Source organism: Thunnus thynnus, chromosome 4 (genome assembly GCF_963924715.1).
Source record: "Thunnus thynnus chromosome 4, fThuThy2.1, whole genome shotgun sequence".
In the NCBI taxonomy this organism is placed as follows: domain Eukaryota; kingdom Metazoa; phylum Chordata; class Actinopteri; order Scombriformes; family Scombridae; genus Thunnus; species Thunnus thynnus.
This window is the reverse complement of record NC_089520.1, coordinates 26410326-26425189: the sequence shown is the minus strand read 5'-3', so window position 1 is coordinate 26425189 and position 14864 is coordinate 26410326. Positions and strand designations below refer to the sequence as shown.

Here is a 14864-nt window from a genome sequence, read left to right as displayed (position 1 = left end):
CATAATTTCAAAAGAGGAATACTGTAGAGATTTGTGATAATTTATAAAAACATTGGCAGAGTGAGTAACTAGCTTTTTTGATGGTCTCCTGGTAATCTTACCAAAAAGTGTCGCAAATTACCTGATTCCACCCTATATAATGCTTGATAAATATATACAGCGTTATTACACATCTTGATATAAAAAATAATAACTAAATAATGTGATTGAATAAAATTTATGTCATGGGTCCAAACATCACTTTCAGAGAGAGACAAATTCAAGGTGAGTTATATATTATATTGCAAATACTGTCTATTGTAAATTTAACATAAACATGTCATTTTTGCAACCATATGTGACCTGCCTAACTGGACGGTAAGGCTAATCCCACCTTAATCCCCCCAAGACCACCTACTCTATACAGGTCATCACACAGATAAGTGTAAAGAAATTAAACAGAGACGTGGCTTCGAGTCCAATTGTATCAAAATTTATTTAAAAAGATCAATTTATAAAAATGACAGTGGCGTTGTAATACATCCAGAGATCAGAGTTAAAATGCCTCACGATCATGCTGTGTCTGTCTGTATAATAAAAAAAATATATATTCAAAATACTCCTCACTCTAAAGGAAAACAAAAAAACAAACAAACATATGATTAACAAGCCAGGCTGACTGGTACAGGATAACCGCTTTTTCCACAACTTTATCACCATGTGCCTTCACAGCACTGCCACCACTGCAAACACACATGCACACACACACCAAACTAACACCCCTAGGTGCCGTGTAAAACTTGCATGCAGGCATGCAGGTGCACAACAACCCATACGGCTAGAGCCCCCACACAGTACAGCCCGGGTATCTAAAGCTAAATAAAGGGGCACAGAGACAGCATTAATACACCTGACGAGGTCCTTCAGGCGCAGTGGGTTCGTCCGATAACACAAATCAACCAATCCTACAATCAGTCAAAATATACTAAACCAAAAGAGGCAAAAACAACACTAAATATAATTAAACAAAAGAAACCAAGAAAAGAGAAAAAATAATAACCCCCCCCCCCCCCCCAAAAAAAAAAAAAAACTATAGGCAAAACAATAGCAAACTATCCTCTACCATAATAACACCGGCCAGTTATAGCGCAGCTCAACTGCTCCTCCGCAATGGACCCCTCTACTCCCTGTCTGCCAGCTGATCACCGGGGACTATAGCACTCTGCCGCACGCGACGGGAAAACACTTCTCTCTGTGTGTGTATTCAATGAGTAGCTATTTACAATGTGCCCGGATGGTAATTGAATTGGACCTGATTGCGCTATTGGCTTTTCCCTTATATGGAAAGTAACATACTAACAAAAAAGTGAAGGCGAGACTAACCCTTCTACACATAGATGAGACCAAATTCATTCACAATATTCTGGATCATGTGCATACCTTTGAAAATGCTTATAAATAATTTTGTGTGGGTGTATTTCAACCGAGCCTCTGCATGTGTCATATCGTGGTTGGAACACAAGGCTACACCCACATGGCCCTTTGCGGATAAGATTGGACACCACTGACATTATGGGAATATGAGAGCATAGAGCTATTTTTTAAATATCATATGATGTATGAGGTAGAATATCTGATCATCCTTCAACATTGGTCTCAAACTCAATACCTCCAGGAGCGCAGTGTCTGTGTGCTTTGGTCAAAGAATGTGTTGAAAGTTCAACTCTATTTATTATTATTTATATATAATTTCAATTGGTAACAAATTAAACATAGTTTAATGTCTTGTGTGCTGAAATAGTTCTGAACCATCAAGGATGACTAAAATGCACACAACACCCCAAACTGAGGCAACTGTCAGATAATCTTAGGCAAAGGAGAAGCTGTGTTTCTGCACCTTGCAGACATCCCTTGATAATTAAATAAGATGAGAGGAAGTTGTAGAGTTATGAAATGAAAAGCCAAGAGAGGCTTAGGGAGGTTCCTTTTTTCTTTTTGCAGGACCCCTTTTTTCCTCACGGCCTTTTGAGGCATCTCTTTGACACTCTCTTTAGTCTTTTAATTTTTGCTTTTTAATTTTTTGCTTAAGTTTTTGTATTTTACTTTTTGCATTCTTAGATTGCTTGTTTTGTAAAACCAAATAAAACTGGTTTGCATTTTTATACACTCTAACCAAAGTTCCTGACTTGTGCTCATCTCTGAGGTCCTCTGGTGTTCCTTTAAGGTAAGCAAAGACGCCTCCTTTGGGATAGGCTGACATTAGTTTTGAAATTGTTCAGATTATAAATTATATTGTTATTATTATATTTTGCAAAGGTAGAAATTAGTGCTGTTTATTGAATAACAGAGTAGGAATGGTTCAGGTTTAGAGACTGAGGATAATATACTGCTGTACATGTGATAGAGGTATGATTTCAGTGTAAAATTAGGTTGAGAGATTTATAATTAGGGACTAAATTGGCTAAACTGTTAGGGCTAGGGCTCTGAAGCTGCCCTATAGAACCGGGCGAGTGCCCTCGACTGACAGAGTGGGCCTCCTCCAGAGATGACCTGTTAGAAGGCCATCTTGGAGTACTTTCAAACCTCCAACACCTATTTGCACCAATACACTTCGTTGTGACCTAGGCTGTTAGGAATTCCTGATTAAATAGGCCCGTTGGTAGTGGTTCAACGACAGCTGGTGATAATAGAAGCCAGGCTGAATTTGGTTCCCTAGGCAAGGCTAGGATGGTTGTGTGTCTGTAGATTTTGGGAACTACGTTTGATACTTAGTTCAGAGGTAGAGGACAGCCGTCTGTCGGTGCCTTATCCACACTGGAGGGGGTATCAGTTATCTGTAGGCAGAAACCATTTCAAATGCACAGGGTAGGGATTGACAGGTTTTATCAATTCAATCAATCAATCAATCAATCAATTTTTATTTATATAGCGCCATATCACAACAAAAGTCATCTCAAGGCACTTTTCACATAGAACAGGTCAAGACCGCACTCTTTAATTTACAGAGACCCAACAATTCCCCCATGAGCAAGCACTTGGCGACAGCGGTAAGGAAAAACTCCCCTTTAACGGGTAGAAACCTCTAGCAGAACCCGGCTCTTGGTGGGCGGCCATCTGCTTTGACCAGTTGGGTTGAGAGAGAGAAAGAGAGAGGGAAAAATGAAGGAGGGACAGAAGAACAACAGTCATAACAATTATAATAAGTATAAGCATCAATAGCCAGGGAAGGATGCCATCAGGATTGTGAAGGACCACGAAGGCTTGGCCCAGAACCCAGGGTTTCATGAGAAAGCACAAAAGACTCATTGTGTGACTGTGGTTGTACTTGTGCCAGAACCAAAATAGTGATCTCAAGGTGCATGATGCTTACTGACTCAATGTAGAAAGAACTCTGCTCTAATTTCAAGTAGTTTCCAGTACATGTATCAAAAACCTCAAAGTTGCAATAAGTTTAGTCCTCGGGCTGAAATGTGAAATAGTTGGACTTGATACACAAATGTAATTTTGTGGCAAGATGCTGTTAGTGTTATGACTTTGTGTTAGTGTATTAAAATTAATGTTCATGCCACATCAACTTTAGGCCATAATATTTTTGAAACATGAAAATCAGTCTTTACTACTATACTATCTTTGACACATGAATACTTTCTGTTTTTGTCTGTTACTGTTGCTCTCCACAGTAGCCTATTGGTAACATTTACCATTAACATGGTGTCCTTGCCGACAGAAGATGTAATTACCGCAGCAATGCTTTATTTTAACTATTATTATGATTTTTATTGGCAAAACAATATTTTAACATTTAAGTAGAGTGACATTAGACACATTAGAATTGCAATATCTATCATAAAAGGCAACAGGTTTTATCTCTTGTGTGTATGAAGACAATTAACATCTTTTTTATAGAAATTAAAAGGAAAATGTATAAAATGAACGTTATTGTAATGTTGCGGTAAGGACATTTTATAAGTGATGAAAACCATAAAAAATAAACATGTTGCAGATTAAAATCTTAACGACTATATGCAATCAGACTCTGATGGTTAAAATTAAAATTAGAGGTTGATTTTTTTTTGTAATTTGGGAAAGTCAAAAGTGATTGTAGTTGCAGAAACACCCATGTTATGTCTCAAAGACCTATTGTGTTAAACTGCTGTAGTGTTTGCTGTAAAATTGCATACCACATACAATTATACATTATAAACAATGATGTGCTATGCACTATCCACTACTTTGTTTAAATAACATAATCGTATTGTAGGGCCATTTAATGGCCTGCCTTGGTGTAATTATACTGTCATATACTGCTATCCTTTGCAGTACAGCCATGGAGAATTAGTGTAATACAGTCTCTACAGCTTACATACCATATGGTATTTTTATTGTGACACCACACACTAATTTTTCAAATACATGTAAATGAATAATCCCCTTAATAATCCCCTGCTGTTCTTTTATTCTAAAGGCTGGACGCCAGATTCCAGCTATTTTATTTTCAAATTATTCTGGCAAATTCTATGCATAATTGTCAGGTTTTTCTGGTTACTGGCGTACATTAAAAGTTATATTTGGCATTTTAAAAAAGTGAATAAATTGTCAATTTTAATGAATAAATTTTAACTCTAATCATGTTAAATATTTTTAAAAGGACTGAAGAAAAGAGCCCGACAAAAGAGGATTAGGGCAACATGTGAAAATTGTATTTGAGTTCTGAGTGTAGAGTCAGAGTTCTGAGAATAAACTTTATTCTCAGAACTCAAATGCATTTTTCACATGTGGCCCTAATCCTCCTCTGTAGAGACCAGGCATTCACATGCTCCAAATCAATCCCTAGTCAATCATTTACACTAAAAAAACCCCCCAAAAAACAAAACAAGCAACGTTGAACGGGCCCTTGCGCCTCCACGTACGTCGGGCCACGACGCAATTGAAGGTCTTCTGTCATGGGCATGTAGATGTCTTCAGACCCGGGCTGTTTTCAGACAATGCAAGAAGGAGATAAACATCACTTCCTTTATCCACTGTTTTGCCTGCTGCTGGGGCTGCTTTGCTGCAATTTTTTAAGGGGCACTATTCAGCCAGTTTGCATCACTGATGGAATATTGTCATGTAGACGTGTTCAGGCCAGGACTCTTATCAAACATGTAAAGTTTGGTGCAGACTGGAGCATGTACAATAAAGTTATAGCAACTTCCTCTGTAATGGCGAAGCATCAAATCTAAATGGTGTGAGGATGAGAATTTTCTGCAGGGTGAGACATGTCTGTCTTGCTCACACCTGTGGCATCAAAATTATGCAAGTTTTGGGCCCATTCACTTGAATTTCAATCAGTAAACAAAACTCTTGATGAGTTTGTGTGTAAAACAAATTAATTTCCTAATTTTCATCAAGTTTATTTTTAGAAAAGTAAAGACTTTTAACCCACATGACCTGGTCAAAGTTTGATTGAAATATGTACTGTCAGGTGTGTAGAGAAAATAAGTAACTGCAGCTGGACACAGAAAAATACTCATATATTTGAATGGAGAGTGTGAGTGAACTGCTAGGTGCTTGGGCCCTAATAAAGGAAAAACTGCAGTACAGAGCTACAAATTTTAGTTTTGATTTTATTTTTCTGCAGCACTTTATCACTAAACTGTCACTGTTACTCAATGAGCTCCATTCAACTCCCCCCCCATTCTCTCTCTCTCCCTCTCAGTTGGAGAGGAGAATGTCACTCTTCTTGTGAAATATCCTCATAAATCCCATGACTTTGGCCAAATCCTACATTAAAAATCACATTTTTTCACAAATCCATTGATACAGGTTTCAAAGTGGTCAGACTTATAGTTTAGACATCAGAACCATTTGTTTGACACAAAGTCCATGCCTAGAGAATGCCTCCCCATTGGTTTACATTGTAAGGTGTGATGTGGCACTACAACTTTCAGGACTTACAATATCTAAACCGTTCAAGTTATTACAAAGTTTTTAATAACTTTTGTTCAGCACAGTGTCATAAGTCATGTATTCAAGTTTGAAGTCGATACTATTAACGCCCTAGGAGGAGATAGCGTTTCTTGGGGGTCCAAAATTGGCGCAAAGTTATACTTTGATGGGCATATTGCGGACTTCCTGTTGGATTTAGGTCAGGGGTGTCGGCGTATGATTTGTAGATCTTGATGAGACGAATAATTGAGTTTTGGTTCAATCTCTCTACGACATTCCTACGGGCCGTGGCAGCCATATTAGATACATAGGTGGCGCTTTAGAGCACATTTTGGCACTTTAGGGGACGTCATGGCCCGGCGTACATGGCGGCGCGAGGGCCTGTTCATCGCTGCTTGCAGCTTTAATTATTTTTAGTTGTAGCTTCATATGATTAGTGTTTTACTTTGTGATAATTGTGCTGATTATACTTGTGCATTATTGTTCCAGTTAACAGACAAAATCTACTAATACAACTTTAATCAAAACATAAAACAAAACATGTTTGGCACGCACAAATGTAATACAATTACGGAAAACAACCAAATGCAGGAGGGCTGCATGTTACACAGCAAAAACCTAAATGAGTTAAAACACCAAAAAAACAAAAACTAATTTTGAAACTTCTGGGTGTTTTTATTGTCACCTTAAAACTTCTTGTGTTTTAGTTGTACTCATCAGAAAGGCCTTTTGTATGAGATGTAAACAGAGGACTTCATTTCAAAAGCAAGCTAAGTGTCCAGACATTTCTCATTCTTTTGTTTTAAAGATGTGTCTTCATCTGTCAAGTGATATTGACAAGTAATTGTCCAAGAGCAAAGGTCTGCAAAATCAGTGGTTGTCCACTTTGTGAACATGCCATAAAATGAAGCAAACTTTTAAAAATGTCCACTTTGAAGTCCAGATAATGCGAATCAATACTTTCTGTTGGATTGATTGTTTTTTGACCTGAATCCTCTCAATCTTTAAAGTGAAATTGTTTCAACACAATAACAATGCAGTTAATATTGTAAAATGAACCAAACAATATGGAACAGAAGGTTGTGTTGTTCACTTAAGAGTAAGAAACGCGGAAAAGGCAACATTTGTCTTAAAGAGCTAAAGGAGAATGTATTGCAAAAAGAACTGATACAAAACATCCACATATCTCAAACTGAGCCTCACATGAGGGGGAACTATCTATGTTTAAAATATATTCTTTACAAATGTGCATTCATGAAGTAAACCAGCTGAACTGAATATCACGTCTAAGCGTTTTTTAAAATAATATAGGGGACAATTAACACTTCTGTGTTGCACAGCAGGTTGATTTTATATCCATTTTCCTTATTGGCTAAGTATCCTCAGCTAATGCAAAGCTATTGGAGGAAGTGTCTGAATGTGTGTGTGTGTGTGTGTGTGTGTGTTTCAGCATATCCAGGAGGAGGGGTGGGGGGATGGGTCATGGCTATAAAATGTGGGCAAATCCCAATGAGTATGTGTGACAGAAAGACACACACACAGAAAGGAAGAGAGAAGAAGTGAGAAGACAGGAAGAAAATAGCCAAAAAGAGACTTGTTTGTGGACTATGGGAGACACCTCATAAATTCTTCAGGGCAGTCTGGACTTGAACCTCACTTTTGCTAAATTAAAAAAATAAAGTCAAGAAAAACAAAAGGGGGAAAGGAGAGAGGAGCTGAAACAACAAGGTGAAGAAATGAAGGACCTGGTGCAGTCAGTAGATGTGGGGGTCTCTCAGTGGAAAGGAGTTCACGTAACTCGATCCAAAGTTTGGATAAAGAATGAACTTGTTCGTGTTGGACTTGCTGAATTTCTTTGCACATATGTCATGATGGTAAGAAAAATTTAATTACAAAACATGTCTAAAGAGATTCATTAATTTTAAGCTGATATCTAACCCTGCTATATCATTCTGTTGACAAGTTCACTTTTTCTGTTTTGGCATACTTATCTGTAGGAACCATATGCCATTAATTATTAATGTCATGCTCTTGACCCTGATAACATGCCTGTGCTTCCAAACACGCACACACACAAGCACGTTTTACAGTCACATGGCAGGGGTCATGGGAGGGTATTGGAGGGTTCAAGTGGGCGAACCAGGAAATCTACCCGAGGAATGGCCAGGCAGTGGGCCACATGGAGAGGGTTACAGAAGTCACATGTTCTCAGTCAGCTGTAAATCCTATACTTAGAACCCTGGAGGAAATACACACACACACACATATGTCAGATCATGGTCACTTTTGAGGGCATTACATAGACTTAGATTCATTTCATGGAGACTTACCCTAACCATAACCCTAACCCTTACCCTAACCTAACTCTAACCTTAATCACTGACCCAGAAATCAGATTTTTCCCAATTGGGGACACGGCTTTTGTCCCCAATTGGACAAGCTTTCCATAATTAACTGGTCTTTAGTCTGAAGATTTTCCCCAAAAGTAGCCTATGACAGACCACACACACACACAGAGTAAATACATGCTGAACAATGCACACACATAAGCATATGGGCACACACACAGGCATTTAACATATTGTAATAATAATGTACAGAACTAGAGGTACTGCTGTTTTTGTACTTGGGAATCACTGTCACTCTTAACCTAAATATGCAAGACTTTTGTAGGAGGAACCTTCCTGTTTCCTGCAATTTATCAGTGTCAGCTTTTTTTTCACAGTACCACAGCCTTTTTTGGGTTAGTCACTGAGTTCAGAGTTAAATGAAAATGAGGAAATGATGCTTCATCCCAGTTTATTTTACAGTTATAGACACAGTGCCATAGTCTGAATTTTCAAAATACAACTCTAACGGTTCACTGGATTAGTTAGCACCCAAAAACATAAAGCATTATGTTTTTGTCTTGATGCTTTTGTGTTTTGCCTGACATTTTGTTTTTATACCTTGGTCCTAAGGAAACTATTATTTCAGTTTTTATTGTTGTAATGGCAAACAGTCTAAACTTTAAGTTGAACTTGGTTGTCTGACTGACACACTGACATACTTGAATATAAGATTTACCACAAATCATTAAACGTTTTACCTGTCCATTACTCGTTTGCTAGTTTACGTATCCCATCTGTTGGAAAATTAGACAGTCTACAAGGTTTCCACTGTAATTTGCTTGTCTTTAATCATCTGTGACCTTGCTTGTGAATGATTGGATGTCTCTTTGTGTCCAGGTGTTTGGTCTGGGGTCTTCAGCCCAGGTACTAACAGGACAGGGAGCGTATGGACAGTACCTCAGCATCAACCTGGGTTTTGGACTGGGTGTCGCTATGGGGGTTCATGTTGGAGGGAAGGTGTCAGGTATGAGAACTGACCCTTACAAACCCTACCATCAAGAATCCTCAAATGTCATTACAATTATTGTGTTGCTTATTTTATATATATTTTATATTTCTCATGCTTTCTTAATCTATCAGGAGCTCATATGAATGCAGCAGTGTCATTCACAATGTGTGTATTTGGCCGCCTTGCGTGGAAGATGCTGCCCCTGTATGTTTTTGCACAGCTATTTGGGTCCTATCTGGCAGCAGGGACAATTTATGGTGTCTACTACGGTGAGGGCACACTAGGCACTGACTTCCTACATTGTGATAATTTCCCATTTAGAATACTGTACATTTACTTATTCTTGACCCTAATATCACAGATAAAACTTTATTTGCAGTCATACATCTACAATAATAATTCTTGTCAAAATTGTTTCCATTTGCAGAAGCCATATATGACTATTGTGGAGGAAATCTCACTGTAAATGGTGTACGGGCCACAGCTGGTATCTTTGCCACCTATCCAGCACCATATCTCTCCTTGCTGGGTGGATTCATGGACCAGGTAGACATGAACCAAATCACTATCATCTAAAACATTCTGTACTAACCCTTTGCTTTGTTGTATTGTTTTACATACAGCTATCTTGACATTTTGTTGTGATGTCTGTGCTGTGTGTGTGTGTGTTTGTGTGCGTGCCAGGTGTTTGGCACAGCTATGCTGCTGCTGTGTCTGATGGCTCTGTCCGACCAGAAGAATAAACCGGCCGCAGCAGGCAGCGAGCCTGTCGCAACGGGTCTCCTGGTGCTGCTCATTGGCATTTCTCTGGGCAGCAACAGCGGCTACGCTATCAACCCAACCAGAGACATCGCACCTAGAGTCTTCACTGCCATTGCAGGCTGGGGGGCTGACGTGTTCAGGTACAGAATGATTTACTGGTAGTTGGGGGAGGGTTTGCTAGTTCTTGACATTGCATGTCACTTTAACTAGGGGTCAGCAGTAAGGTCAAAGCACCTCTGTAAATTATTATCATCTGTGCAGTTTTCCCACAAACATTAAGAGGATAGCAAAGGAAAAAAATGCTTTATCTAAACACACACACAAAATATATTCTTTTCTTAAAGTCTTTTTGTGGTTCTCTTTCTTTATCTGTGCAGGTCTGGAAATGGGTGGTGGTGGGTGCCTCTAGTTGCCCCTCCTATTGGAGGTGTACTGGGTGCTGGGCTGTACAAGGCCTTGGTGGAACTGCACCACCCTCCCCTCCCTGAACAGGTTGGGGGACTGATGGAGGAGTTGAAAGAGGAGACCATCCCTCTGGAAAAACAGAAAAACATCTGTGCTGATGTGTGTGTGTGAGAGCCCCAACTCTTTGTATAGCTTGTAAAGCTTTATTGATATTTGTATGCAGTTGAAACATTCCATGACGATGAAGGATTAAAAAAAATAGAGCAACAAACAAATTTCTTAGATGGGGGATGGCAGGACCTTCATAAAAAGAGAGCATGATTCAAATAAGGTTTTGGATATATCAAGCAATTTTAAAATGAGTCTGTTTTACATCATTAATCTTAGTTGCTCAACTAGAATTAATCTAATTGAGAGCGACTGCAATACAAAAAAATATACACATAAAACATACACTATTTGACATCTATGGCACATTTTGAGCAAAAGGTTGAAAACTAAACTAGAGCTGTTTTTATGCATGGAAGACAAAGAAAATGCACACACTGGCTTAAACTGTTTTATGTTTTTATCATCGAGGCAATAGCAGCTGATATAACCTTGGAAGACACCATATAGCAAGTATCACTCATTGTAACAATCAATGAGGGACCACTTACATGAGCTTAGAAAGTACAGTGTAGATTGAAAAAAATAAACAGCCCCTATACATTGCACTTAAATATCTTTTCTAAAATAAAATATAAACAGTAGGAGTTGGCTTCTCACAGCTGGTAGCACAACGAAAGACAATATACATGCTCATCTCTCATACACTATAGCACACAGCAGCCTCGAGCCAAAAAAGTATATAATGTATGTGTCTTGATGTTGAAGCTCTAAAATACTTAAACCAACAGCTCAGCCTAGATGTCTTTTCAAGTCTGCTCAGCCACATGCTTCTGGCATCAAGAGTTCAAACATATTAAATCTCGTATCTATTAATGTGGAATCATCAGGGCAGATGTAATTATAGAAAGGCTCAGCAGGCCTAAACTGTATTTTTTTTGTTTACATGGAAGCACAGTATCAGTGAGGCACTGCAGTGACACATTGGCCAGTGAGTGACTTAGATTACTGAAGCCTCGCTTGATGGTATATTATAGTCTTTGATAATGTAACATGAAGTAGGGTTTTTTTTTTTTTTTGGGTACAGATTTGCATACACTTGATACACTGAAGTGATGTAATGTTTAATACCGAAGCTCCGTCACATCTGTCCAGTACATATTTCTACTGAAGCTCTGTATCTTGTCTCATAATAACAGTAATTTTTGGTGAATCATGATCAATTTCATCCTGTAAATTAATGTGATCATTTAATTTCATGTTTCACATGGTAAATACCAGTATCCATTCGTATAAGCACTTTTACTGTCGAACTGAAACCTACTCAGTATTATTTTCCTGTTTCCTTCAATTTTATAGTCACATAAACATAAAGAGATGTGTTATTTACCCATTCTCAAACCTCTCTTATAATTTCATATATTATAAATATTAATGTTGTATAATACATTCAAAAATGAAATATTTACAACAGCAAGCCAAGTCTAGTGATACAACTACAGTAAACTTATGCAGTGCCAAAAGAGTCCTTACTGGTTACAGCAGTGGTTCAATTTGCTATAATGTGGTCAGTATTTTTTGTGCTATGGCAGCAGCCAGTGATCCTTTATTGGCTGCTTTAAGTTATGTTTACCAGTAGGTGTCAGTAGTGAACACTGTTAAATGAGGCTGCCAGTAAGGAATCTTTTGGTGGTTTAATTGGCTAGACAGCCCCAGTGCTTCAGAAAGCCTCATTTTGACTGCTCTTGTAAGCCATGTTGGTCATATAGACAGTAAAGCTGGTTGAAATGTCTTCCTCGGATAGGAACCTTCTCACCGCTTTGTCCCGCTATGTCTTCCTGTGCTGCCTTGGCTCTTGGCAGTGTTCCCTGAGTTGCACGGTGCTGACTGCTTCTTCTTGGGGGCGGGTACCTTGACTTTGCCTTTAAAGGCCCTGGTAGGATCCAGCTTGTTGAGATGGGAATCTCCAGCAGGATCAGCCAGGCTGAGCTCACTCCTGTAGGTCAGCGGTTGGTACAGCGATGCCCACTGCTGTAGAGGGAACAGGTGGTAGATAGTTTACAACACAGTTTATAGTTATTCTATAATGTTCATTGGAAACTGGGTGTAACAGTGAGAACACTACAGAGAAATTGCAAAAGTCCCACCACTTGCTTTACTAAATATTCCAGCGATGTATTTTATATTCTCAGGAACTTTGGCATTCAATGGATAGAAGTAAAAAAACTTAAGATGGTGAGTCTAAAGGACTAGTCTGCAATTGTCATGTTTTTGATGTTAAGGTAAAACACTTGTATGCATTGTTTCATCATATTTTGAGTGTTGTTTCATCTTGTTTAAGTTTAAATCAGCCAATGTTGTAATATATTGTGAAAGGAACAGAATGAATAAAATGTATTTTATATACCTGCAACTACCTTAAGTGTTTTTATTAAGTATAATAGATGCCATTTAAACCACAAAACATGTGCTCTTTGAAAGAGTGATTAGACACTCAGCCATTGACTACCTTGGCCTGGGGGCTGGGGCCATATGGAGTAAAGGAATACTGCCACTCAGGCAGACCCAGGTGGGTGATCATCAGTCGGTAGTAGGAGGTGAAGGTTGCTGTCAGAAAGTGCCAGCACAGTGAGCGGTCAAGGAACCAGATTTCACTCTGCTGGGCTACCACACCTGGAAAATACAAAGTATAAAAATACAAAAATTTAAATTATAAAATAAATGCAAAACAAAACGATTTCAACATAGACAATATATTCATGTCTTAATAACGTTTTTAGTTTAACATTGAAAAACATTGCTGATAAGAGGAATACAAAGAAAATAAACAAAACACCTGGGGTGCACTTTTTGTAGACCAGGCACACCTTGCCATTCCCACCACAAGAATCCAATTCGAAGATGCGGCTCCGGGAATCAAAATGGGGTACGGCGGGAGCATGCTCTGACCCTGGCAGATCCACATTAATGAATGTTGAATAAATATTTACTTTCCAATCAACATTTCATTCATTAGCCTGCTCTCTGCACAACTGAGCACACGTAAACAGACTTGATCAAACTTGACACACTGTAATTGTTGAGTTAGGCCCACATAAGGATCTGACAGATGAGTTTTACCACATTCTGCGCTGTTCTCCTCCCAGTCCAGGTCAGCCAGTGAAGGGGCATTGGGTAGAGAGAAAAGTGATACTGGTTGGAGCAGTGGACACAGCCTGGCCACACTGTTAATCACCATGCATCCTAAGGGAACACACTCATCTGTAACAGAAACACACACAGAAACACCCACACAGTTATGATAATGCTGTGCCATTTGCATTGGCAAAGCGTCATGTAACTGTAATAGAAGCCTTTAATTTGAATAAACAAAGAGTTTTGTGATATGACATTCTTCTTATTATTTTAATGCTTTATTGAACAATAGATTTACAAACAGCAAGGCAAGTGGTATTAAAAACCTGGGCATGTGTCTGAGTAAGAGAAAACAAACAAAGAAATACATTTAAAATGTGTAAATTGTAAATAATACAATGTAAATAAGACAATAAATAATGTTGAAAAGATAAATTAACATGAATCAGTTTGAATTAAAGGTTAGTATATTCAGGGTTTATTCGTTTGTAAAATTGTGCACTTTTTTGGTGCAGATTTTAAATTCATAAACTTCAGGGATTTACAATACAGATATTATACATTTACAATGAATGGTGATATGATATTATGGAGGTCACCTACCGTCTAATTTAACGCTCCAGGTTAGTGTGAACCCGTCAGTAGTCAGATAGAAATCTCGCAGGTCCTCTGGCAAAATACAAGTGTTTTTCTGGGGAGAAATACAGCTGCTTTATTACACATGTGACAATAGTGCACAGACCAAAATTTGACTTTTCTGTAAGGTGTATTTTTTTCACCTGCTCCCATGACAGCAGGCTCCTCTTCTCTGCAGGCTCCCTCTCTGCGAAACGCACGTCGACCACACCAGGCATGTTCTCTGACACAACAGGGACAAATTAAGGACATTTATTTAACGCTTAGTGCGGTTTCCATTATTAACACATCAGACTGTTTTGCTAGCTAACCTGCACGTTAACATTATTGCTAGTTTCAGAGCAAAGACAATAACACACACCAAGTATTCGAGTAATGCCAAGCGTCAGTCTCTCAGCGACACCTTTAAACGCTAAGTTCTCTTTTGTCTCTTCCATTTAGAAGATTGCAATCGTCAGTTCATATATTACACCCTGCAAACATCCTTCCTTTTCCAGCCCGGTATCGTTAACCTCTTTCCAAACGGTTCTGCAGGCAACACACCAATAGAAAGCCGTCTTTCTACAAAAAAG

General features: G+C 38.6%; 2 protein-coding genes across 2 annotated transcripts; one reads left to right on the top strand and one right to left on the bottom strand.

The window, feature by feature from the left end:
* The first annotated feature begins 7411 nt into the window (after positions 1–7411).
* Positions 7412–12934, top strand: aqp7 (aquaporin 7). The gene is made up of 6 exons (XM_067587944.1): positions 7412–7781; positions 9135–9261; positions 9378–9515; positions 9674–9792; positions 9931–10148; positions 10386–12934. The coding sequence occupies exons 1-6, from the start codon at positions 7644–7646 to the stop codon at positions 10582–10584; spliced, it is 939 nt and encodes a 312-aa protein (XP_067444045.1). The 5' UTR covers positions 7412–7643; the 3' UTR covers positions 10585–12934.
* Positions 10964–14825, bottom strand: tpgs2 (tubulin polyglutamylase complex subunit 2). Its single transcript, XM_067587945.1, has 7 exons — positions 14654–14825; positions 14436–14515; positions 14260–14347; positions 13642–13782; positions 13358–13471; positions 13031–13194; positions 10964–12552 (listed from the first exon to the last, which is right to left on the bottom strand). Exons 1-7 carry the CDS (start codon positions 14727–14729, stop codon positions 12334–12336), a joined length of 882 nt encoding a protein of 293 aa, XP_067444046.1. The 5' UTR covers positions 14730–14825; the 3' UTR covers positions 10964–12333.
* Between the last annotated feature and the right edge of the window lie 39 nt (positions 14826–14864).